This window comes from Anastrepha ludens, chromosome 6 (genome assembly GCF_028408465.1).
Source record: "Anastrepha ludens isolate Willacy chromosome 6, idAnaLude1.1, whole genome shotgun sequence".
NCBI classification, from domain to species: Eukaryota; Metazoa; Arthropoda; class Insecta; order Diptera; family Tephritidae; genus Anastrepha; species Anastrepha ludens.
The window spans coordinates 43,715,947-43,741,520 of NC_071502.1; the positions used below are offsets into that span (position 1 = coordinate 43,715,947).

The 25,574-nt window shown below is 36.3% G+C and overlaps 1 protein-coding gene across 5 annotated transcripts; it reads right to left on the bottom strand.

The window, feature by feature from the left end:
- Positions 1 to 1,869: 1,869 nt before the first annotated feature.
- LOC128868739 (hydroxymethylglutaryl-CoA synthase 1) lies at positions 1,870 to 25,434 on the bottom strand. Of its 5 annotated transcripts, none has more exons than XM_054111179.1 (3): positions 25,249 to 25,434; positions 3,516 to 5,187; positions 1,870 to 3,454 (listed from the first exon to the last, which is right to left on the bottom strand). In XM_054111179.1, the coding sequence occupies exon 2, from the start codon at positions 5,062 to 5,064 to the stop codon at positions 3,682 to 3,684; it is 1,383 nt and encodes a 460-aa protein (XP_053967154.1). In that variant the 5' UTR covers positions 5,065 to 5,187; positions 25,249 to 25,434; the 3' UTR covers positions 1,870 to 3,454; positions 3,516 to 3,681. The 5 variants fall into 5 exon arrangements, with proteins under 5 accessions (XP_053967154.1, XP_053967156.1, XP_053967157.1 ...); XM_054111181.1 differs by lacking the exon at positions 25,249 to 25,434 and adding an exon at positions 21,749 to 21,858; XM_054111182.1 differs by lacking the exon at positions 25,249 to 25,434 and adding an exon at positions 21,623 to 21,724.
- Between the last annotated feature and the right edge of the window lie 140 nt (positions 25,435 to 25,574).

Below are 25,574 nucleotides of genomic sequence, written 5' to 3' on the forward strand. Positions count from 1 at the left end.
AAAAAAAAATATCTGCTGTTCGAAGTCGGCTTAAAATTGTAGGTCCCTCCATTTGTGGAAGAACATCAAGACGCACACCACAAATAGGAGGAGGAGCTCGCCAAAACCAAAATGGTGTAAGCGCCAATTATATATATGTATAAGTATGGATTTCATTATTACTTCGGTTTTTTGGGAAGGTTAGGTTAGGTTAGGTAGTAATGGTTGCCATCCTTTGTGATGCCATTGCAAGAGGGGGAAAAGAGGTGAAGGAAAGGGACGATAGGACGAAAGGGAAAGGGGTAGGGAGGGTTTAGTGTTTGTGGGCTATGAACGGTGACTAGCTTGCGATTGTGTTAGCCTCTTTATGCTGCTGATGAAGTTCATCAGATTTTTGTTATCAAGACCTGCTATATCAGCAGGCGCAGAAAATAAGTGAGAACCAAGATGCTTAAATCTTAGTCCCGCGAGAGCTGGACAGCTAAGGAGTAGCTGCTGAGATGATTCCACCACATCCTCCATACAGCTGACGCAAAAAGGACTCGAAGTAATTCCGAGTCTCACGACATGTGTACCCCGCGGGCAGTGAGGATGCCCACGAAATTTGAGAGATGAGATTTTGTCATCCTCAGAATATCCCTCAAACGCGACCTTACACGTTCGTGTACTTACCCAGCACTCGCTGAGTTGGTACAAAGCCCATCCTTCCAGGAGTAGAGCGCAGGTTGTCAAGGGGATCCCGATCCTCTCCTTTCGCGGTCACAACGCCTCACAGGTCCCTTGTCTGGCCAGGTCGTTGGCTTCGCAGTTTCCAGCAATGTCAATGTGACCAGGTACCCAAATTATCTTTATATCGAAGAATTCTGATGCAATCGAGAGAGAGACCAGGCATTCCCTGACCAGTTTCGAATGCACCATAATAGAGCCTAGGGCCCTAATTGCCGCTTGGCTATCGGAGTAAATATTTACCTTCTAAACAGTTATTACGCAAGTAAGTAGCCAGTCAGCTGCTTCTTTAATTGCGGCCACTTCTGCTTGGAACACACTGCAGTGATCCGGTAACCTGAATTTGAGTTTGATGGGGAGCTCTTGCAGAATACTCCTCCTCCAACCCTACCGTCCAACTTCGAGCCATCCGTGAACAGGTTAACCAGGTCCTGCCCCCGGTCCACTCCTCCCTTGATGAAATATGGGTGGAGAAAGTTCCGCTTGGACTAAGCGAAGGCACGCACTGATCCGGCGACGAGGGGATGAACTCAAAGTTTCTGAGGATGTTTGAGGGCCCATATGTGAGATTGAGCTTATAACCCAAGCCCCTCAGTCTAATTACGGTACGTGCAGCGGCAATTCTCCCTGCGATGTCTATAGGTACCACATTTAACATTACATTAAGCGCTAGAGTAGGAGTAGTTCGAAGCGCCCCACTGATTCCAATGAGTGCAAACCTTTAAACTCTCTCTAGCTTTTTAACTGATGGCGTCTTCTCCAGTGAGTTCCACCAGACAACGACTCCATATAACAAGATTAGAGGATTAGACCAGGTACTTCACCTTGTCAGAAAGCACCAACGGAGCGCCCCCCCCATCGAGGGGAGTTGAGCTCTGGGTATTTTATATTTCCTTGTGATAAGGACGAGCTCCGTCTTAAGAGGATTCATTTTTTGGGAAAGTATTTATATTTTTTTTATCTTACATCATTTTCCAAATCCAAATTTACTCTATGCCGCATGTATTTGTTTACACAATTTTGTTTTGGTACGCTTTTCTAAGGCACGCATCTACCGTGTTAAAAAAGAGTTGGGTTTAAATACATATACATACATATTTTCGAAATTATTAAACGACAATTTTAAAAATGACTATCCATCATCCATGAATTAAACAAACTCAGTTATAACTTTTGATTTTACTGTTGTAACATTTATTTCTTAGTACAATTCCTTTGCTTTTGTTTGTTTGATTTATTTTTTTTCTTCAACTTATACTAAAAATTCCATCAAGTTTCCCACACTATATTTACGAACAATGAGCGTTAAAAACCATATGCCTCTTATAGGTGCATGCAATATTTTTTTCATTATATGTGCTGCATAGATAGTGATAATAAAAATTATTACATATTCCTAGTTATTTAGTTACAAAATTTATTTATTTTCGGTTTTTTAGCTACATATAATAATTTGATACTAAATGGATTCCTTAATGATTGATATTTGTCAGCAGTTAATTGGTAGATACAGTAAATCATTCATTAGATTAGAGCGGGTTGCACTAATTTTATTAAAGTGCCATAGATCAGCAGCCTAACCGTACGTAAACGATTTTTCTTAATCTTATCATACAATTTCTTTATATGCATTTATAAAAAATTGGTATAAAATTTCCAAAGTTCGTTTGATTAGGCATTCACCTGTTTCGCTTGTTCGAGTGTCTCATAAATTAGTCATTTACAGGTTTCAAACAATCGTTTGTTTTTAGATATATTATATATGGTAGCCAAAATGCACAAAGGCCCTACGACTTCTGATATTTTACGGGAGTAGCAAAAACGAAAAAAGAAAAAATGTTAACAAGAGCAATTTTATATTAGCTGTAAAGCCTTTATTTTTGGCATTTTCTTATTACAGACTATCAGACGTTGTAAATAAAGTTTTTTCGCACAAAATACTGTAAGAGCCTCTGTGCATTTTAGTAATAAGTTACATATTCACAAATGACCAGTTAAATATGCCTGCTCTTGGTTTAAGGGTTTCACTTTAACCTATTTCTATAGATTCTCCACACATTTTTTTAAATATATTTAATACGTTGACATTTTCACATACATGTAAAGCTAAATGGTTCTTGACATAAGACATTTATCCGCTGTTAAGCGTAAGCACAACTGCTGGGTTTTTATCTCTGCTTGTTTTCCATTTTTATAAAATTTACATTCGATTTATTATCAGGTTGAAGCGGGCGCCGAAGGAAGGTTAAACTACTTAACAGTGAAAAGCTTGAATATTTAATTTTAAACAAATGTGCTTAGTATGTTTACATGAACGCTAAGAACAAAACCAATTCCTATTGCAGTCAAATAATAAGGCCTGTACAAAGGAAAAGCTGATTCAATCGTTTGCATAGATTATTTCTTCCTTGCCGCACTCACTTAAATTAGCTGAAGTCTTTGTGAGTGCGCCGGCACGCGGCCCCTATTGTTTTTGTTTTCTTTTATTTCTTTTCTTTTGTTTTTTTTTGTTTTTAGTTAAGCCATTTCAGTTAGCAACGTTTAGTTGGCGCAATTGCTTATCGCATTCATGTATATCTTCATACGCATTTCGCTGCATATGTATGCAATATTATAGTAAATAAATTATTATTGTCAAATTTTTGTAAATATCAATATAAAATAACGTACATATGTATGCATGACCTTAATTGCAATTGCACATCGAATTTCTTAAATGAAATATATGTATGTGTGTATGTGTAAATCGCTAGAAGAAAGAAAATAGTTGTGAGTTTTTAAATTAAATTTAATTCTACATTCACCCTTACCTTAATTAATGCTAAGTTAAAGCACTGCCTTTGGCGCGCATGTTTCCCACATACACATTGTAGCACCATTTCTCACACCTGCTGCTTGGATGCGCCATTGCACCCATACCCACGACCATGCTTGGAATCCCTACAACTCACCCTCCACCTCCATATAAACCTGCTATTAATGCACTCCATTCGCAATGGTAAGCGTGCGTTCGTAAGTGCGTCGGTGCTTGTCATCCACTTCCTTGAGGTAATAGGTGCCGGGAAATAGCGCGCTCACACTACCACTCGGCGTGTATGGCGCCGCATGATTGTTTTTCTCACGCACTTCCATTAGCTGTGAGAACAGTTCAGGTGCCACTTTCTCGCGCGCATTTAACAGCGGCAAAACGTAATCCAATTTGGCTACGAATTGCTGGAAGACTTTGTCATCTTTTGTCACCAAAATTGAGTACATTGAGGCGGCTAAGCCGGAGCCATAGGAAAAGACGCCAATACGTTTGCCCACCAGTTGCTCAGGCGCGTTGTTGACCAGCAACGAAACGAGACCAGAGTAAACCGATGGTGTGTACATATTGCCCACCTCAGTGGCGAGCAGCAGTGATTTGCGCGTTTTTGCTTCGAAAACATGGGCGAATTGTGTCATAAATGTCTTTTCGACGTCACGATCGAAGTAGGTACTAGCCAGCGTGGCTTCGTTGAAACGCTCCAAACCGGGATATTTCAGTGCGCGCTTATCGGCGCTGCATAGTAAGAAGTCATTGAAGACTGCACGTGCTACTGATTTTTGTACCAATTTGCAGAAGGGCGTGTGGAAGAGTAGCGCATCGAAGTTGTCCAAACCAACTTCCGTCGCATTTGGATACTTCTTTGCGAACTTCTTACGATACAACTGATAGCACGTGTCCAGCGCGGAGAGATAGCATTGTATCGACAATTTACCGTCTACTACGGGATACTCGGAACTTAAATCAGGTTTGTAAAAGTCGTAGGCGTGCTCCATATGTGTGGCACGCAAACCACGTTCGAAAACGAGCGGCGCATTGGTTCCCACCAACATGGCAATGGCGCCGGCGCCACCAGTAGGACGTGCAGCACCCTTTGCATACACAGCGATATCTGCACAAACGGCTAGAGCATAACGACCATCCCAACTGGAAGATTCTATCCAGTTGATTGAGTTGAAGAGCGCAGCGGTGCCGCCGTAGCAAGCGTTCGTTGTGTCGATGCCCTCGATATCTGTGTTGCCCGAGTCGGCAAATAGCTGCATCAGCACTGATTTCACGGATTTCGATTTATCGACTATGGTTTCTGTGCCAACTTCAAGACGTCCAATTTCTTGCGGCTTGATTTGATGTCGCTCTAGCAGGCGCGTGACAACAGTGAGACACAGTGAGTTGACATCTTCGCGATCCGAGCAAAAGCCCATTTTGGTCTGACCCAAACCGATGGTATATTTACCAGCTGAAGCGCCATCAAATTGTTCCAACTCTGTTTGGTCCACATACTGGGAGGGAAAGAGCACCTCGATGGCGCGTATACCAACATTTTCGGGCCACATTTCTGAAATGGAGTTGTAGCTGATTGCAAAATGAGAAAATTGGAGTAGTGTGCAGTGGTAGGAGCGTCTACTCTTGACTAGTGATTAATGACTGGTAAGTAATGCGATTCGATCAAAGTTGGGCTGAAAGGACAGAAAAGTTAAATATTAATATACATCGGTATGTAATTGGTGTAAATAAGTTACTACTTAGCAGTGTAGTGAAATGCGCGACAACAATAAAATAGTGTTTGAGCTCAAATTACGGGTGATTCATTATGAAACATTGTTTTTCGAAAATGTTTTTGAAAATTAAAAATAGTGCTAAAAAAGTTGTACGGAATGACTTTAAATTAATCCCTTATTCTATACCCTTGAATTCAAGACTGGAATAAAACTGCCAAAAAAGTGAGCTTAAGTTAGGTTGACTTTGAGTTTCAACAAATTTTCGGCAACATTGGTAACATCACGCGGTCGATAAAAAAAAAAACAAAAATGCTAACAAAACTGAAAAACGCCGCTCATCACTAGCAACATAAACAAAGAATTCTATTGCACAGCTGAGATGCAGGATGGGAAGCAAGTAAAGTTTGTAATAAATGCTGATATATTTTAATATACAAGAGTTCTGTTATAAAAAGATTGGAATGCTGGTAAATACGTTGTTTGAAATTTGTAAGTTATGTGAGAAATTTAGAAGGCGTACGCTGCTTTTACAAAATGAGTTTCGGATATGAAAAACGATTGCAAGCAGCATTCTTATGTACGTACCCTAAAGTTCTAAAAATATCACGTTCGTCTGCCGTAAAATATTTGAAGAAGTCGAAGACGTTCATAAATAAATGACTGTAATGGTATACCGAAGTTAAAAACGTTGACAATTTCTTCGGACGAGACCCACAAAAAGTACCTCCCCAAAGTAGCAGAAGATCATTGATTTGTTTGTGATAAAGCCGAACTTAACGTTGCGTGAAGCTGAAGCAGTTTTAAGGGAAAGTGGTTATAAGGGAAAAGTTATAAGTTATAATTATACGTTATAAGGGAAAGTGGCGCAAAGACAAGATTCGAGGACGTTTATGTGCAGAAAACCTCAAATTGCGGAGCACATTGAAAATACCGCTGCTCGCACAGAGAAGAGAAAAAAACTTGCAAGGGCTAAGGAAAATTCAGAAAGGAATTGAGCAAACGGAATATTCCCGGATGCAGTATCTTTTTGGGCGAATACTTGCATACGTCGATGCTGGTGTCCAGCAGATAATCGACAACTTCAACTAACTGTTTAACACCCAGTTCAGGCTCATGTTTGGACCTGCTTCTCCGAAAGAAGAATTGACAATTTAAATGCAGTTTTGATGAACCAAATTTACAAAAAAAAAAACATTATTATCGTCTGTTGCGAAGAGGTTAAAAAGAAGTATACATTTTATTGGATATATATATAGATAATTGGCGCGTACACCCTTTTGGGGTGTTTGGCCGAGCTCCTCCTCCTATTTGTGGTGTGCGTCTTCATGTTGCTTCACAAATGGTGGCACCTACAGTTTCAAGCCGACTCCGAACGGCAGATATTTTTTAGAGGAGCTTTTGCATGGCAGAAATACACTGAGAGGTTTGCCATTGCCTGCCGAGGGGTGACCGCTATTAGAAAAATGTTTTTCTTAATTTTGGTGTTTCACCGAGATTTGAACCTACGTTCTCTCTGAAAATTCCGAATGGTAGTCACGCACCAACCATTCAGCTACGGCGGCATTTTATTGGATATATTGCGCATAATACATCTTATAAGTTTGTTAAAATCAAATTGGTCAAATAGTTTCTAAGTTATGGCGGTCACGATTCTATCGGATGTTTTTTAGCTGCATGCGAACTACCGAAATCGATAACTATGGTTTGACAGCTAAGAATGGCAAACTGTGTTGACATTTCTGCTCAGTAAGGTTTGGCAAATCATCATGAATCAAGTTGTGGAAATTTACTTTGAACAAAATAAAAATAAATATAAAAAAATCTGTTCGCGAAATTCCTACATTTCCTCATTTACCTATTTTGCGGTCAACATAGCTGAAAGTTGAAAAGGTCGAGCCAAGGAGCACCAGGCGATTTGGTGGCTCCTAAAACACTCAGGCTCAAAAGCCCATGCAACATAGTAGTGATGAAGATCATTTGTGGTTAAATGACTGCGTTAACCAATCTAACAGTCCTCAAGCCGTTAACGAGCCACTATTACGCCCATTAAAATTTACTGTTTGGTACGGTTTACATGCTGGCGGCATCATCGGTGCTTATTTATCCAAAAATGGATCACGTAACTCGTAGCCGTGGCGGACATATCCGGCATATGTACATATATGTATATCATCATATTCATATTCAAAAAATAAGTACCAGAAATTATCAGATTATGATAATCAAAAAAATCATTCAAACAATAGTTCTGTTTTGTGCTATCATTTTAAGTTCTCAAGCTCTTAAAAAAATAACCGATATTATATTTATTGTTTTTAGGAAAAAATTAAGCTCGACTGAAAAGAAAAATTGCTGCTATGTTTTTCGATTGGACTTTAAAGATGAGGTTATTTCGCAAAGGAAAGCTGGTTTTTGCGGCAAAGTATTGCCACTGAATTTCTCTATTATCTAATCAGTTTTCAAATAGCTCTAGGTTTCTATAACTCTTTCACGTTCTATGCAAAATATCGTCAGCAATATTTCAACAGTGATCAGCTAGCTATCAAATCTTAAACAAGTAATAGGAATGCAACATTGCGGTAATCATTGCGTAACTCGAACGCAATCAATCTTTTTACTGCACACAAAATTTCTTAAAATTTCAATGGAGCCAATAAAAAATTAAATCTGATTTTATGACTTCATTATATGCAATATTTTGTATATTTTGTGGAAGTGTTGATTTTTTTTTTGTTCTATTCGCATTTGAAATATGCAACATTTTCACTGGGCGTATGGCAATAATTTCGTCATGAAAACACATAATGAGGTGACATTTTTTTTATGAGAAAATAAATAAATATGGGGAAAGAAGAAAATTTGACTAGAACTTGCTGTAAGCAAAATTAAAATATGCATAAAAATACATAGATATAATAAAATTAAATAAAAATAGATTTTAGTAAATTTAGCTTACAGTAAATAAAAAGTAATTATAACAATAAGTAAAACTAAATTTAAATTGATTATAATAAAATGCAAATAAAATAATATAAAAAATAAAATAAATTAACATAAATCGAATAAAACAAAACACAAACGAGAATTAAATAAATGAAATGCGAATAAATTGAAATAATTATAAAAATAGAGAAGGAAAATAAGCTATTTATAATTAAACCGAAAAGTAGTAAAATAATATTTGGTTACGCTTTAAACTCCATTAGTAAGAACGGAATAAATATAATAAATACATTAATATAAAAATTTCATAAATTGAGCAGAATTAAATGAAAAATATTACATAAACAAAATAAAGTAAACTATATTAAAAATAAAAAAATTAGCAAAAAGGTAGGAAAAATTAATAAAAAAAAAAGATTATTTAAATCGGATCATAAGGATAAAATATTTATTTATTTATTAGAAATGTAGTTATGAATAATTGTATAATATTACGAAAGGCACTAGCAACTAAGACTAACGGTCTATCGTTCCCACGACAGTCGGTTCTTCGTAACCGAAACGACCCGGATTTATATCCGGCCAAGGACTGTCACTTCAACAGCATTTCGTCCCCTTTCTGTGTTAACCTCGTAACTTCATTTTTTTCGAAATTGAGATTTTTAGTGAAAAACACTCCTTAGCACTCCTGTTACGTAAAACAAAACACACAATGTTCATAATGGTTATAGAATTTTTTTTTCAGAGCGTTTCGATTTTTCTCGTATCTACATGTTCGAATTCAAAAACTTCGTATCTACTATAAGTATCGCCATATAAAGTTATTTATGTCGATCACACATTTTTTAAGGATTTTTCTAAAATAAATTTCTGTAAATCTATAAGACCTGGTCCAAAAACAGGAGATTCACAAGTTACCGATTTAAAATGCCTCAAATATGATTCGACTGGGGTGTATTACAAATTGGATTACCGACACGATTGGACCGTATTACCTCAAAAAAAAAAAAAGCAAAAGTAAATATTAATCGTAAAAATATTATCACTCCGTTATACAAACGACCGATTTCTATTACGTCAAGAAAATTCAAAGATTTACAAAGTTTGAAGAGTTTACTACCCCAAGATTATCATCATTTTTATGATCAATTAAAAGTTGAATCTAATCTAGAAGCATAAGTTAGAAAAATTGTGAGATTGTTCCGTATTTCTTAGTTGTACTCTTTGTTCTAATTATTCCTTAGTTAATTGCTACTTATTACTTATTTTTCAAATTACTCTGCTGTTGACTCGTACATTATTTTATAAATTGTAAACATATTTTGAAATAATTAAATCGTTTTTTATAAATATTAATCATATGTTTTGTAACATGTAACAAAACCTCCTAACTACAAGAAAGTTATCGGGGTATTTGACGGAAAAACTCGTATCTGCATAAAAATTACAATTATTGCTATTATAGCAAGAAGGTATTTATGCATATAGCAAAAATTATGTTTAATTGTTTGAAAGTAATGAATAAAGATTATGAATGTCAAATAAGTTATAACTTTTCATAGAAGTTAAGTAACTCTAAACATTTTTATCGATTTACTGAAAATTACGATTTTGTAGATACTAGGTTAACACAGAAAGGGGACGATTTCTTGTATACATATGTATGGGGAATGTTTATGCTGCTACAACACTTTCGGTCTATAGAATAAAATAATGTATGTGAATAATAAGCCGTCTTGCCCCAAAACAAATCTATCTGAGTAATTTTATTTGCTGTTATTGCACTATTTCAAATTTTAAATTGCTTGACGAGATTATAGCAAAAATAGAGAAAAGATAATATTTTGAATGCCACTACATAATTTCCATAAAATATATTCAATGTATAAAAACAATTAACCAAAATAAATGATTATTGCAAAAGTTATTTGTGTTTAATATTAGTAGGTCTTATTTGGCCCACCCTGTATTTAAGTTTAAGTTTCAAAAATTAACTTTGAGAAGAAAAAAAGAAAATTGTCAAATTCGCATTTACTATTTATCGGTCGCGATACCAAGAATTGCAACTGTTTAAAAAATTAACTTTAAAAGAAAAGAAGAAAATAAGAAATTGTAAAATTCGCATTTATTGCATTTCCGTCCCCATTACGAAAATGCAATGTTGAATCTATAAAAGCACAAAATGTAAATAGTTTTAGGTCAGTCTTGTTTCTCCGGTCAAATCGAATTTAGTAATTAAATAAAAGAACAACCTTAAATTTTGTTTTTTTTTTATTGCGAGTTAGGAAACGACAACTTAAGTCGTGTTCAACAACTTAGACACCAAATTAAAATCACAAATAATACGCACTTTAAATTTTTTATAACTTGCAATGCCCCTAGTAACACGCATACATACATACATACATGCATGCATTTGTACAAATGTAGCAACTTATTTACAAATATTTGACACACGCACAACTTTCACCTGTTTGCACGACGAATTCTTTAACAATTTAACACACAATCTGTATAACTGAATAGTCTATCTGCCAGCGCTGAATATATGTTAACTTTGTTGTTTTACAAAAAGTGCCAAAATAATGAGCAACGAGACGGAGTGTACAGCTTAGCGTGGAGTGAAAGACTACAAGTAAAATCCAGAGACTGAAGAAATACAACTTGAAGACACAAGAGTCAAATGTTTAATGCGCACAAGAAGCAGCTCGAAGAACTGAAGAGCCTCTAGCAGCAGTCGATCAAACAAAATAGAGTGCGTCAACAGAGCGGCATGCTAAGAGGCAACAACTATGAGGAGAGGTTAATTGAAATGTGCTGGTGCAGGGAGGCGACCCGTTAACACACTAAAGCATGAATGAATGAATGAATGAATATTAAATAGAAAAAAAGCGGAGTACAAAAACAATAATGAAAGTGAAAATGAAAATCGAAATCGAAATCAAACAAAAGAAGATATCCACTAATAAATTCGATCGAGCCGCTAAATAGACATGTAATACGTATGTCTGTATGTAAAGGGTTTTTCATTAAGGGCGGGTAGATGTTGAAAATGTCAATCGTGGCGTTTGCTGTGTGGCATTGAGCGCCGCCCTGCTGGAACCACATGTCGTTAATGAACACTCATTTTGATAATAAAGTTTTATCATTTGAACGTGCTGTGCAATCGTGTAACTTGCCATGATGATTTGGTGTAAGCAACTGAATAATAAACAAAAGATTTGACAGATGTCACCAAAACAAAATGGCTGCCACAGGGCGCCAAAATCGACCCGCGCCAATTGAAAAACCCTTTATATAAAGGGAATTTTTCAGCTATTATCTTTTTAAACAGTTGGTTTAAACAGCTGACGCACGTTTCGTGTTTTGTTTCACTGTCAAACATCCTCAGTTTGGTCTATAATTTAACCATGAATCGTCTTACAAACGAACAACGCTTGCAAATCATTGAATTTTATTATGAAAATGCGTGTTCTGTTAAGAAAGTTAAAGTCGAAAAATTGTGTTCAGCGACGAAGCTCATTTTTGGATCAATGGGTACGTAAATAAGCAGAATTGTCGATTTTGGAGTGAAGATCGGCCAGAAGAATTGCAAGAGCTACTAATGTATCCAGAAAAGGTCACAGTTTGGTGCGGTTTATGGGCTGGAGGTATCATTGGACCGTACTTCTTCAAAGATGCTGCGCTACCGTGAAATGATATCCAACATTTTTTGCCCAAAATGCAAGAGCTTGACTTGCATGACATGTGGTTTCAGCAAGACGGTGCCACATGCCACACAGCACGCGAAACAATGGACTTGTTGAGAGGCGAGTTCGGTAAACATTTTATTTCACGTTCGGGGCCTGTCAATTGGCCACCCAGATCGTGCGATGTAACGCCTTTAGATTATTTTTTGTGGGGCTATGTTAAAGCTCATGTCTATTCAGACAAGCCTGCTTCAATTGACGTATTGGAAGACTACATTAAAGCATTTATATGTGAGATACCGGCCGAAACATGGGAAAGAGTATGCCAAAGTTGGACTAAGCGAATGGACCATTTAAAGCGCAGTCGCGGTCAACATTTGCATGAAATAATCTTCAACCATTAAATTATATGGACTGTACTATCGATTTAAATAAAAATTTCATGAATTTTACGTGTGTTTTTTTGAAAAACTTTCCTATAGCTCTTAAAAAATCACCCTTTACACATGTTTAAAGTAGCCTATACATACATACGTATATTTATAAAGCTGTGGACAAAATACTAAAACTAATACTGAGATAGTTACAAGCAGCTATTGTGGATTGTATTTGCGTTTGATACGAGTACAAAGGTCATAAACAGTCGTAAATTCTTCCACGAAGAAATGTATGCCGTTCGTAGGCAGTATAACTGTAGGTGAACCCACGATGTACAAAATGCAGAGGTGTGACCAATATCAGAGCAGCAAACAGCTCTCAGCGGTTTTAAAGGAATCAGCTGATTTCCTGACACAACGGGGTTATGGCCCGGTTATGAACATATGTATGTATGTGTTGGAAAAAAATAACGAAGACACCACATAGTAGTTGAGAACAAGGCGAATTCATACAAGATGGTAACAGTAGTGCAACACAATTTTACATGCACTTATTTTGTTTTTGCAAATTGGTGGCTTCAATGTCAAACTCAGCTGATCACTTTCCACGAATTTCAAGATAGACAGAGATTAGTGTAACATTCAACTACCATCAAAACGAAAGCAAATCAGCTGTTCTAGTAACGCCAATTTACATGAATTTGCCGTGGTTGAGGATAAATTGAGCTAAAATCCGTGAAGGTTGTCAGCGAAATAACACACAATACAATAATTTCATTATATCCATTGTTTCCACGAAAATCGTATTATACTCGCATGATAATCCAGATGTATACTCATGAAACCGGAATAGCGCTAGTTACAAAAATGCCTCGACAGCGCAGCTGCAGCAAACTTGTGTTTTCACCTTTTTTTATCTTTGTTAGCCACGAATTTTACCCCTGCACTAATTAGTTTGAGTTTTGAGCCTGGAAACTATGATATGCGAAGAGCATTCGGTATCCTCTTATACATTTATACGACTGACATTTTCTTCAGAGTTGCTCTTCAAATTCATGTAAATGTTGGATTTCGGCAAAGTTCGTTGATCAGGAATTTAAACCGTGTAAAGGTTTCATCGAAATGAATCCCTCAGAATATCTAAAGATACAACACATGGTAGAAAGAGAACTCAAGCTTTAGATGGTGGCCGACAGTTTCGGGCAAAAGGAAGAAATAATTAACGGAGCAATAAAATTCACGCAAGCAGCCGGAGGAAATATGTATGATAGTTCAAAAAAAATATCGAAACTATCGGTAGTATTGAAAACTGGCCATGTTTTTCAAAAGGGCACAACTGTGCCATCGATAGTTTAAGACCTCTAAGAATACATTACCGCGGGCACAGCCAATTACGTTATTTGCTTTCAAAATTAATATTGTAAGTTCGTAATTCGATATTATGACAGTTCTTTGCATTTCTAGATTTCCTAATCTTTCCGAAGGGCAGTTGCTTTAAGAGCATTGTACAATCACAATGGAGAGGGAACAGTTCCCCTGCACATATTTTCCATCGGTTTGGAAGTGCTCAATAACTTCCTTGCTATAACATTTTTTACGATTTCGTTTATATTTGCATTTTGCAAAAATATTTATTTATTTGCTTATTGTTCCTTTTTCATAATTTCCTATTGATTCAGTTTCTGTTCCTGGTTTAAGTATACTCCTTTTTGTTTTAGTCTAAAACAAAAGTTAAAAAGTTCCGATAAAAATTTGGGAATATAGTGATTTATTCGTAATTCGCTTGGTTATTAAATTGGCCGTTATGTGAAAACTGGGTTGGGTTTTCTCATTCATTTTCAATGCAGGCTTATTGGAACCTCTAAAGCCTCTTTTTCAGCCCAAGCATGCCACTGTTTTGGCAGCGTTAATCTCTGCTTATCTACTAGAGTTCGAAGCAAATATGGTATCAGGTCAGTCCATAAGTTCGTGCGTTTTTTAAAGGTGGTTTTAAATTACAATAATAAAAAAGATGTTTAAAGTATTTATTAATCAACAATATATTTTCCTTCATTATTTACAATGTCTTCCCAACGTTTATGCAAATTTTTAATTCCCTGCTCAAAAAATTGTTTGTCCTTGGAGCCAAAATACGCTTCGATATCCCTTTTTATAGCTTATTTTGAGTAGTAGTTCTTGTTACTCATATGGGATTGAGGTCCACGGAAAAGGTGATAATCACAAGGTGCAATATCCGGAGAGTATGGTGGATGCGGCATTAGCTCACATCCGAGCTCGCTCAGCTTGCCTAATTTTTGCCTTGCGGTATGAGGTTTTGCGTTGTCGTGGTGAAACAAAACTTTGCGTCTATTCACTAAAGACGGTCGATTTTTGTTAAGTGCCTCATTCAGGTTTGATAGCTGATGGGAATAATAATCAGCAGTTATCGTCTGGTTTGGTTCCAGAAGTTCATAATAAACAATACCGGCCATATCCCACCAAATAGACAGCAGAATCTTCTTGGGGTGAAGGCCATCTCTAGGCCTCGGTTCTGGTGTTTCATCTTTATCTAGCCATTGGCGTTTGCGAACAGGATTATTGTAAAGTTCCCATTTTTCATCACCAGTAACGATACGGTTCAAAAAACTTTCATTTTCAAACCGTTGCAGCAACTGAGAACACACATTCACTCTCTGCTGAAGGTTGGCGACGGAAAGTCTATGCGGAACCCATTTTCCCCAGCTTTGAAACCTTTCCCAACTCAACCAGGTGCCTGTGAACTGTTCCATGCGATGAATTTAACCTCTGAGCTATCATATCGACTGTGAAATTTTGCTCAGAGTTAAAAAATATAATGAAAATATGAAAAATTAAAAAAAAAGTTCCTACAAATTTGCACGCAACTGTAAAGATACAATATAAAAACGTACCAATACATCTGCACACACAGAGTGTTGTCAATTCTTCTATACCCAACCGAAGATAGTGCTGTCTTCAGATAGTTTAACGCGAAAGCAACCCATTCGGCGATTACCCTACGTAGTTTGAGTTTCACCCCTTAAATGCCTGTATACATTTTCAAATATTTCGATCCACCGTATTCATGAAAATATCTAGAGAAGAGCAAAACAAAAAACCTTCGAGGTTCCAGTAATGATGTAAAATTTAAGAGTAGATCTTCGAAAAGGCAAGCATTTTTTTTTTACTTTTAATTTTATATTTCTGGTCAAAAAATATCATAGAAAAATGAACATTTAAAGTCGAAAACGGTTTCACTGTTTTTCAAAATATTTCCCATGATTATCAATACACTTTTGCATTTGCTCGAACCAATTTTCGAAGCACCACGCCCAGTCGTGTTTTCATGGCGTTTTTTACATCGTTTGGGATCCAATGCGAATACACTTTTTTAAAACAGTGTTTTCATGCAAAATATTATCGCTGCTCGTCATGCAAATGCCCTCAATCTAACGGCATGTGACATGACAATCTTGCTCAATCATTTCGCGCACAGCATTTCAGGCACAACAACTGATTTTGAATAACCTAAACGCAATTCGTTGGCGAGTGAACAACGGCCACGAGAAAATTCATTTTACCAGTTTTTTACGGTGCCAAAGTAGGGCGCTAATTCGCCGTATTATGATTTTAGTTCATCGATGCATTCTTGTCGTAATAATCAACATCGAAATTTGTGAAAAATTATCGCACGAAAATGATCTCGGTTTAATTCCATTTCATTGCCGCGATGAATTTTTAAAACCACTAACATGGCTCACGCATCTAAATTTAGAACGTTTATAGCTGAATACATCAAACTTTCCAATGGAATCCAGAGGTGTGCCCAACATCAGACCATCAAACGACTCCCAGCGAATTTAAGGAATCAGGTGATTTGCTAGCGTCAGATGGCATCAGACAATCTTAGAAGCTTTCGAGGCCAGAAACATAAATAGCAACCTTCGTATGGTATATGAATATAATTAACACTTAAAACCATTTGCCCTGTGTTAGTGTGCATCTTGATGCTGTCCCACAAATGAAAGGTCCTAGAGTTATATGCCGCCTCCGGACGGTAGCTGGTTTTTAATGAAACGCCTTTTTATGGCATAAATACACTCGGATGTTTGTCATTATCAACTCATGCATTACCTTTATTAAGTTTATATCCCAATTTTCTTTGGGAGCCGCTTAACTACCAGTATATACCCATTTGGCACTAGTCTGTAGACAGTCATGAAGTGAGTACTTAGTGTAGAACTAAATAATTTTTGTATATTTTCACACTAAAAACTGCCACAGTAGTATGAGGATAGTGTTTCTTGTACCATATAGGTAAGTATTGACCTACTTCAAGCGGTGCAAAAAGGATATAGTGCAATACAGTGAAACCTCGACATAACGAAATCCGAAGAAGTTTTTATAATGATAGTTTAATTTTTATATATCTATGCTGCTTCGAAACTAAAGAAAAATATTTGCAGGTTCTAGTGAATGATATCACCGCATCATTCGCCGCAGAGTTAAGGTGGCCTAATACCATGCCCAAATGGTCCTCTTGTGTACCAGTTTGGATCCAGTTGGATTTACTGCTTAGTATACCGTATTCACGCATATACATATAGTATGTATGTAAGATGATTTGTAAGCATGTAAGCGAAATGAAATCAAGTGTAAAACTTTCTCCGACGTATTGCACAGAGTGACTGCGCGGTTGTGTTGGCCGAACGATCGCCTTGAGCAGCCTACAGATGAGCAAATACATATGTATGTAATTGTGCATGAGCGCAAGCAGGCAGCTAAGCGTAGAGGTTGCTTGGCAAGTGGATCTTGCGTAATTTGGGCAAGTAAAGATCAGGATCACTTTTATCTCGCACGTCTTTGTATGAAAGTACATATGTATCTACATACATATGGGCATATTTTTGCGGCATATTTATGGCTGCTCACAAACTTGTTCTCAGCTAAATTTTAAGTGGAAAGGGAAATATAAAAACAATGCGCTTTATGCATTATTATTTTTTTTTAATATAACTTTTATGCATTCCAGATGCGTTTAAATGGATGTAAACAAGTTTGAATGAATTAAAATCTTTCAATATGTGCTGATATAGATTTACATACATACATATGTAATTATTAATTGTGCATATTGAAATTAGCATCAAACATTTTGCTTAATCTATAAGTCTGTTACAAAATCTGGGTTATAAATTTTATAATACAGAGCTCCGTTTAACAAATTTTGAATATTTCAATTCTACAATTTTTAACGTTTTTAAATTTTTTTTTTTGCATTTTTTTTTATTTGATTTTTTAAATGAAGAACCTTTCAAGAATATTCTGTGAAAATTTTAGATGAATCGGAGCAAAACTTACAAAGATACAGCCATGTAAGTGTTGCTACCTACCTGGCTCAACCGCGCGCCATTTGTACTTTAAAGCGTTTTTCCCACAACTTACGTTTTCAAAGTCGGTGCCCCTCATAACTTTGAAACTACTGAACCTATCTTTTTGAAATTTCGAACACTTTTTCTGTAGATATTTTACAAGGTAACGCCGAAGAGTTTTTTTCGAATTTGTTGATACTTTTGTTTTTACGGTAACTAATTCACCGATTTTTTACGCGAAAATCGTGTTTTTGACCTTAACGTTCCCAAAAATCGAAAAATTTTTAATTTCAAACGATTATCTAACGAAATAACTTTGGTTTTTTGATTTTAGATGATTTAACACCGAGTTATGAGGGGCACCGCAAAACTACTTTTTTTGAGATGCGGCCGAATAATTTCTGCCATTGCCGTATTTTTAAACATTTTTGGATGAAAATTTCAATTTGAAAAAATCATAAAAATGTGCCTTTTTTCCATGAATTAACGTTTCCCCCTGTTATTGTCTTCTGCTAACGAACAACCAAGTGTCGTGGTTTAAGCCTAAGACGCCAATAATAACACTGGTTTACAATGATGATATGATTTTTTTTTTAACCAAAGAACCAAATCTTGCTGAAATGCGAAAATTCAAAAAAGTGCTTTATTTGGGAAGAAAATTACAAATATCGTATGCAAAAAAAAAAAATCAATCAAACCAACATTTCGTTATACTAAAATTGAAGTGGCTATAAAACTACATACACATAAGTTTTGAAAAGTTAAAACATTTTAAGAAAAGTTAAAAATTTTTATGAACATTTTTATGAAAATTTTTTAAAATTTGTTAAATTTTTGAGAGTTTCGTAAAAAGTTCGGAACTTGGATTTATAAGGTTTTTGTTATACAATGAACTATAGGCCGGTAGGTGAAATGGTTGAAGCACCAACCTGGCACTCCACGAAATTGCAGATTGAATGGCAAGGTGTCCCCAGAAGTTTCTGCGTCTTGCGTCTATTGTACTGGGGCCGAAAGGTTTTCGAAATAACACACGAAGAAATCGAGTTCCATGTTGCCGATGACAAATGAGACCAATTGAGTCGACCTCTGGCATGCTCATCTACAATTTCATTTCCCTCTATGTTCTTATGTCCTTGAACCAAAATAAGAGAAATTTTACCTGCACGCTAAAGATATTTGATCTCCTCCTTACCGGAGTTGAACAGTTTAAATCTGCATCATAGAGTCATCAGTGCCTGGATCACAGCTTGACTATCGGAAAAAATGTTAATATCTCCTCCGCTCCCGTGTTCCATAAGCATTTTGCATGTCTGCAGGATCACAAAGTATTCGGCAATTTTAAGGAAATAGATAAATCGGCTGAATTATAGAAACTCTTTATTCCGGAACGGTACACTCGACAGGGCTAGTTTACTCGGGCGGCAGTCCTTGGTCGGGAAAAACCTGATTCATTCCGGTAACGTAGAACCGACTGCCAGTGATGGCATGTGTGCCATAGTAAACGACTACCTCACCTACCTTTCTCGCTTCTTCGCTACGAGGAATCTACAACTTTCCCTGGACAAAGGAGGTCAAACTGCAACTTAAGGTCAAAGTCGACGACAGACCAATACCGACTGTTATTAATCCTAAAGTTTTGGGAGCTACCTTCGACAAATTTCTCTCTTTCTCCGCGCTTACAACCGCATTTGCTACTAAAGTCCAAAAACACAACAAGGTCCTCAAATCGCTTACAGGCAGAACTTTGGGCAAAGACAAAGAAATGTTACTGGCGACATTTAAAGCAATTGACCGGCCAGTTCTAAATTCCGCTGTGATCGTGTCTGGCCGCCTGGGACTTGTGATACGCAGTGGACGAAGCTTCAGACATGCCATTCGGACAGCGACGGGATGCCTCCTGATGCCTCCTGATGCCCCCACTACAACACCTACACAATGAGGCACAGATGCTCTATGTGAAGGAGCACAACGAACTGCTCAGCAAGCAATTTCTGATAGGGTGCTACCGGAGGTCCCACGCATACAGACACCTGCTTGAACCTAAGCACGTCAGGAGACACCTCTTCAATTACGCCGACGATATCCAGGACAAAACAAATCGACAACTACTGGACTATAAACGACATTCATGGGGAGAGACTTACCATCTTTTTAAGCTCCCGACCCCCGGATGCCGTTATCGGAGTCCAACCAGCACCCATAGCAGATGAAGAGCCTCCAGCCATCCTGAGAGACCCGCGTAACCTTGGCACAATTACGTTCTGGATACCGTAGCCGGTTAAATTCCTACTTATGCAGAATTACCCTCGATATACTAAACACATGTCCAGTATGTGAAGGCATCCCGCACGACACTAACTACCTTTTCACATGCCTATCAAACCCACTCATCTAACATCCCTTTTCCTCTGAACCTAACCTGTGGAAACAGCAAGCAAGGCCTACCGTTAGATGAGCTAGACGAAGATGACCGGTGATCTACATAACACTGACAGGAATACGTATACTGCTACAACAACAACAAGGGCACTAGGTGCAGATTTTCCCCTCGTTCCAATTCGGCTTACTTGGAAAGATTACCCTGGCACGACCCTCAAACTCCGGTTGGCGGATAGAGAGATCTGTACGTAGTTCGGAGAAATACAGTTCGGAGAAAACGGCCTAAAAATGCTATCATAGAGAGATTGCCTCCGGAGGTCAACCTCCTTTAACCTGATTGCACTTTGAGCAGCAATCGAAAAAATGTAGCTTGAAAAATATTACGAATATTGTAAAAAGATAAAGCGACTTAAATACTCTTGCGCAAGTGTACAAATATGCATACGTATATTTTTAGTTTTCAATAAAAAATACAAAGTAATATGTAATAAGTTTTTACAATAAAGTAACCACAAAAAAGTAAACAAAGTTTTTTGAGAACACGATAAACGCCTTTCGAATTTTTCAATTAAGAAGTTTCCAACATTTACGAGACAGTTTTAAAACTTCAATTTTAAAGCAAAAAATATAAAAAAAGCAATTTAAATCATTAAACTATATATCGATGGTTTTCGAGAAAAGCGACACAACTCAAAATTAACTCAAATGCGGAGTTTTGCCGTTAAAAGCAAAAATCAACTACAGAGTTTATATATTTTTATCTGGAAAAGCGTCATAAGCGAATCTTGAAGCAATTCTGAGAGATGGCGTTAGTGTCGTTTTGAAAACTGACCCAACTCAGTATTTTGAATTTTTGAATACCTCACACGTATTAAAAATAAAATAATAATTTGTAATATTTGACTTCATTTTGACAAGTATGACACGCTATTTACTATTTTGCCATTCAGAACTACAAAATCATTTATAAAATGAGGCAGGGGAGCTCTGATAATCGTTTTGTTTTTGCTTTTACTTTTTATTCTAAGTAGTGCACGCTTTAATTGGTATAAACGCTTTTCAACATGTAATCTCAATTGCATAAATCTTACATATGTATGTATATAAGTATGGGCATTCATGTATACGTATAAGAAAACATATGTACACACATATCGCCGTTTACTGCAAGAACATTATAACTTAAAATATCAAAGATTCGGGAAAGTATCAAAGAGTCCACAATTTACTATGACTTCCAAGGTAAAAACAAGTAAAATACACATTTTCAGCTCATAATATACTAAAAATAGAAATCAAAATACATTTTTTACACAGCATAAAATACCTGACAGTCATTTCTACATATTTATCTAAAAAAACTGTTTTTGGGTTATAACATTCTTTCAGCGAGCCAGCAATGCGTATGTAGACAGCTGTCGATTTTAGGCATAGTCAAGTTGAATTTCTTTTTAACCATCTAAATTGTCTAATTTGTTAAATTTACAAAATAAAAAACCCCTAATTTGTTGCACAAGCTTAAAAGTATCTCAAAGACACAAATGTACTTCTATGTACATATATATCAATGCATGCATACATATTCTTTAATATTATTTGAAAAAAAAAAATCACTTTTTGGAATTTCATTGTTTACCATTTTAATTCCAAAATTTGTTTTCACTTCTCGCCGAGTGATGAATCGGCGTTTATTTATTTTGCTATATGCAATTATAGAGCAACAGAGACTCAGTGGAGGCGCGATGATTAAGCGAGAACTTACTTAGAATTAGTGATCGACTGATTTTTCGATCGACCAAACGTTTACAAACAACAACAGGCTGTTGAGAAATTTGAACCACACTCGCAGCAATCGTTAAGAAGACTGACTTCAAAATGTTTACGAACTGCAAACATATGCTTTTGGCGGCGATCGCGATGAATGCTTTTTCAGAGTTAATGTTGTTATTTTTGTTGCTGTTGTGTTAATGTTTATTGTGCCACTGTGATTGCTAAGCACCTTTTGCCCAATTGGGTTGTATACAATAACCCAATCATGATATCGATCGCAAGTATGTATGTACATACGTGAGGATTTCAAATGCACTACTGTCGTCACTGAACACTCACTGACCCTGCGCTTGCTTATCGTGAACGATCCACGGCATAGTGATTTGTATGCGTTTTATGTCGCAAAACTATACCTATAATGCTTTGCATATTGTTATTGTAGTAGACATAATAAGAACACCAGTCTAAATGATGTATATGAACGTATGGTATGTACGAGCATTTATAAATACTGCTATTCATCAATTAGTTTGAAAAGAAAAGATTAGATGTCTGGACTACTGATTTTTGATAAGCTTGCCCAAGGAAATATTTGCAACTTAGAAACTGAAATATGTAGCAGCTACTTGGTCAACATTAATTTACATTTACTTGATCCATTTAATGAAACAACTTTTGCCTGAACGGGTTCAAAGTTTAATTGTTTTGTATGTTATTTATCACTTTCGTCGTGTAACTGTAAGCTTTTTTAATGAGTAGTCGCTTTAGCGAATTTTACTCGTGAAAGAAAATAGCAAAACCATTTGCTTTGCTCGCGATTATTTTGCATTTAATACATTTGTTTATAATTTACCTTCCTGTGTGAAAGACGTGCGTTTATACATATTTATAGAATACAAAAATAGCCATATCCTAAATCAATGTATAATACAAACGCACCAGCTCTGAAAGTGTTCGATGCGGTACTATCTGGTGGTAACAGAGGGTGAGGAAGACCTCTTCAGGCGGAGAAGAACTTGGCTTCACTTGGTGTTTCCAACCGGCGCTGGTTAGTACGATAAAGTATCAGGTGGCGCGTTTTATCAAATTCAGCCAAAATCGCTTAAGCGGTTATCGCGCCAATCAAGAAGAAATCCATGTATGCATAAAAAAAAAAAAAAAAAAATGGTTTGTTTCGTCCAAGGGGCGCTGGGATTGCGCGAGGAAGCAGCGGTTACAATTGGAACTGTTAAGAAACTAGATGACCTGAATCTTTGATCTGATGGCTTTTAATCCTTAAAAAAAGAAATATGACAACATAAAAACTATAAATTGTTGTTGTTCTAATAGCAAGTCGCCCCATACTGTCTAGTTAAACTTCCTACACGTCATATGCCCTTCCAGTCTATATATTCAGAAACCGAATCGTATTAAAAGAGTTGGTCCGTAATGCATCTACTCAAACATAGGTTGAATTAAGTTAAGTGCCCGAGCACGACTTTGCAACGGCCACAAACGCGTGCCACTAGGTCACATTGATGAAACATCCCTATTTTGTGGTCGATTGCTTTGTGTCTATTAAGGAGTGAAAACCTTCATCTACTCCTCCTCAGTGTTTCCAGAATGGAGGATGAGCATTTGAGAGTTGAAACCGAAGTTGAAATCGAAGCTGCTATTGGTGAAATAAATACCGAAACTCGCGAAAATGTACTGAAAGTTTCGGTTAAAGGAATGGGATAATTTAGCTAATTTATGATTCATACGAATTTAATTAAAATTTTAAGTACAACATCTTAAAGTAAATGTACAAACTCATTCACAATTGTTTTATATTGTACTGCAAGGGACTAAAACTTTCCTAGTTAAATTATTTACCTTTTTGTATATTTATAGTTCGTTCCCACGATAGTCTGTTCTACGTTACCGGAACGAGCCGGATTTATATCCGGTCAATGACTGTCATTTCAGCAGCATTCCTCGTACATGTATGGGAAATGTTTATGCTGTTACAACAACAACAACACATTTTTTAGTTCTATAGTAAATTTAATATGAATATTCTATAAAGCATAGTTTGAAACTAAATGTGCAAGCGAAACGATGAAACCACTATTATTAGATGATACATGAGCAGAAGTATGTACTTGTAAATATTTTACAAATAGCCAAGTGTTTTCATACAAATTTTTTTTTCTACATAACTGGTAATTACTCGAATTAAACAGCTTTAGATCAGTGGAAAAAAAGTATTCGATGCGATACTAGCTGGTGGTAGCAGAGGTAGAGGAAGGCCTTCTATGCGTTGGGGAAGGACTTGGTTTCACTCGGTGTGTCCAACCGGCGCCGGTTAGCACGAGAAAGAACCGACTGATGCGCTTTGTTAAACTCGGCCAAAATCACGTAAGTGGTTATGACACCACTTAAGAAGAGAAGATCAGTGAAACAACAGTCCTTGATCATGGAAATGTGGAACTTTTTCTAATAAATATCCTTAACGTACATATAAAAAATCATAATTTAAGTTTATTTGAGTGTATTCCTATTTCAATAGGGCCTGTCAGAAATAATAAAATGCAGTGTCGATCAATATATGATATATAATATTTTCTGGAGATCAACGATAAACCAAGTTTTTTGTTAACCATTCTAGTGCAACATATAGCCAGTGTCCATTTTAACAGATGTTGATAAACAATTAATAATATCAACACAATTTAATAAAAATAAAAAATCATTTAGACCGGGACATTAACATTCATGAATATTAAAAATTAGAAACAATTCATATTTTGGAGATTTTGCAATTTCATGTAAATTAACGATTTCACATACATATGCAAAATTCTGAGCTTCTGATAGCTACAAATAACTTGTCAGTCAAAATTTCAGAAATCCCCTCTATAAACACACAAATATTTAATAACACATATGCCGGCATGTGCAAACACGCATACATATGTATCTATATATGTATGTACACGTGTGCAGAGGCAAATCTTTAGGTGAATACCACGAAATCGAATTGGTCTAAGCGTTTTCTGCTTATTCATACGTTTCTCAGCACAGGAGAGTGTGGAGAGGGAGGTTGGCCATAGCTTTGGCGCTATTTGAAATTTCGTAACTATTACTATGCATTTCATGCTCAAAAGCTAATTGAAAAACTTAAATCATCAATGAAAATTGCAATTGTGGTTGTTTTGAAAGTACACGTTGCTTTCTCACAGATAATATTAAATTTTCGCAGTCACATGTGAATGCTTCCAAGGATTTGTGTAGACGTCTAGGAGCACTATTGTGTAGAAGTACATAGATGAAGGATATTCAACTTGCTTATATAGATATGTAACGCATAAATAAATAAATCGTCACTAATTTAGTATTACATCAGCGATCACACTATTGTATTTTTTACTTCCATATGAATACATTCTACGCTTTTCTTTCCTGTGGCGGAATTAAAGAGAAAATAATAAAAAAAAACTTTCACCCGTTGCCACTACACACTTTTCTTACCTTACTTTTGCCACAACTGCGCCTGTGTTTAGAAAACAAATTACGGTTCTTTTTATTATTTAAAATGTATAAAAAATACTACTTTGATTATGGTTAGCTCTTATATATTTGGGAATTGTATTCCTTTTCACTCCTATCGGATTAAATTAACTTGCCGCTGCCATCTAATCGAATGGAAGGCTGATTTTGACAGTTCTCTTTCACTGCGACACAGCTGCTCAAAATGCAGTGCCATCAAAACTGTTGTTTCCAGTGGCCTTAAAACAATCAAAGAAAAGCAACAACTACTCTAAAAACAAAGTATCATTTAAAGCCATTTATATTTA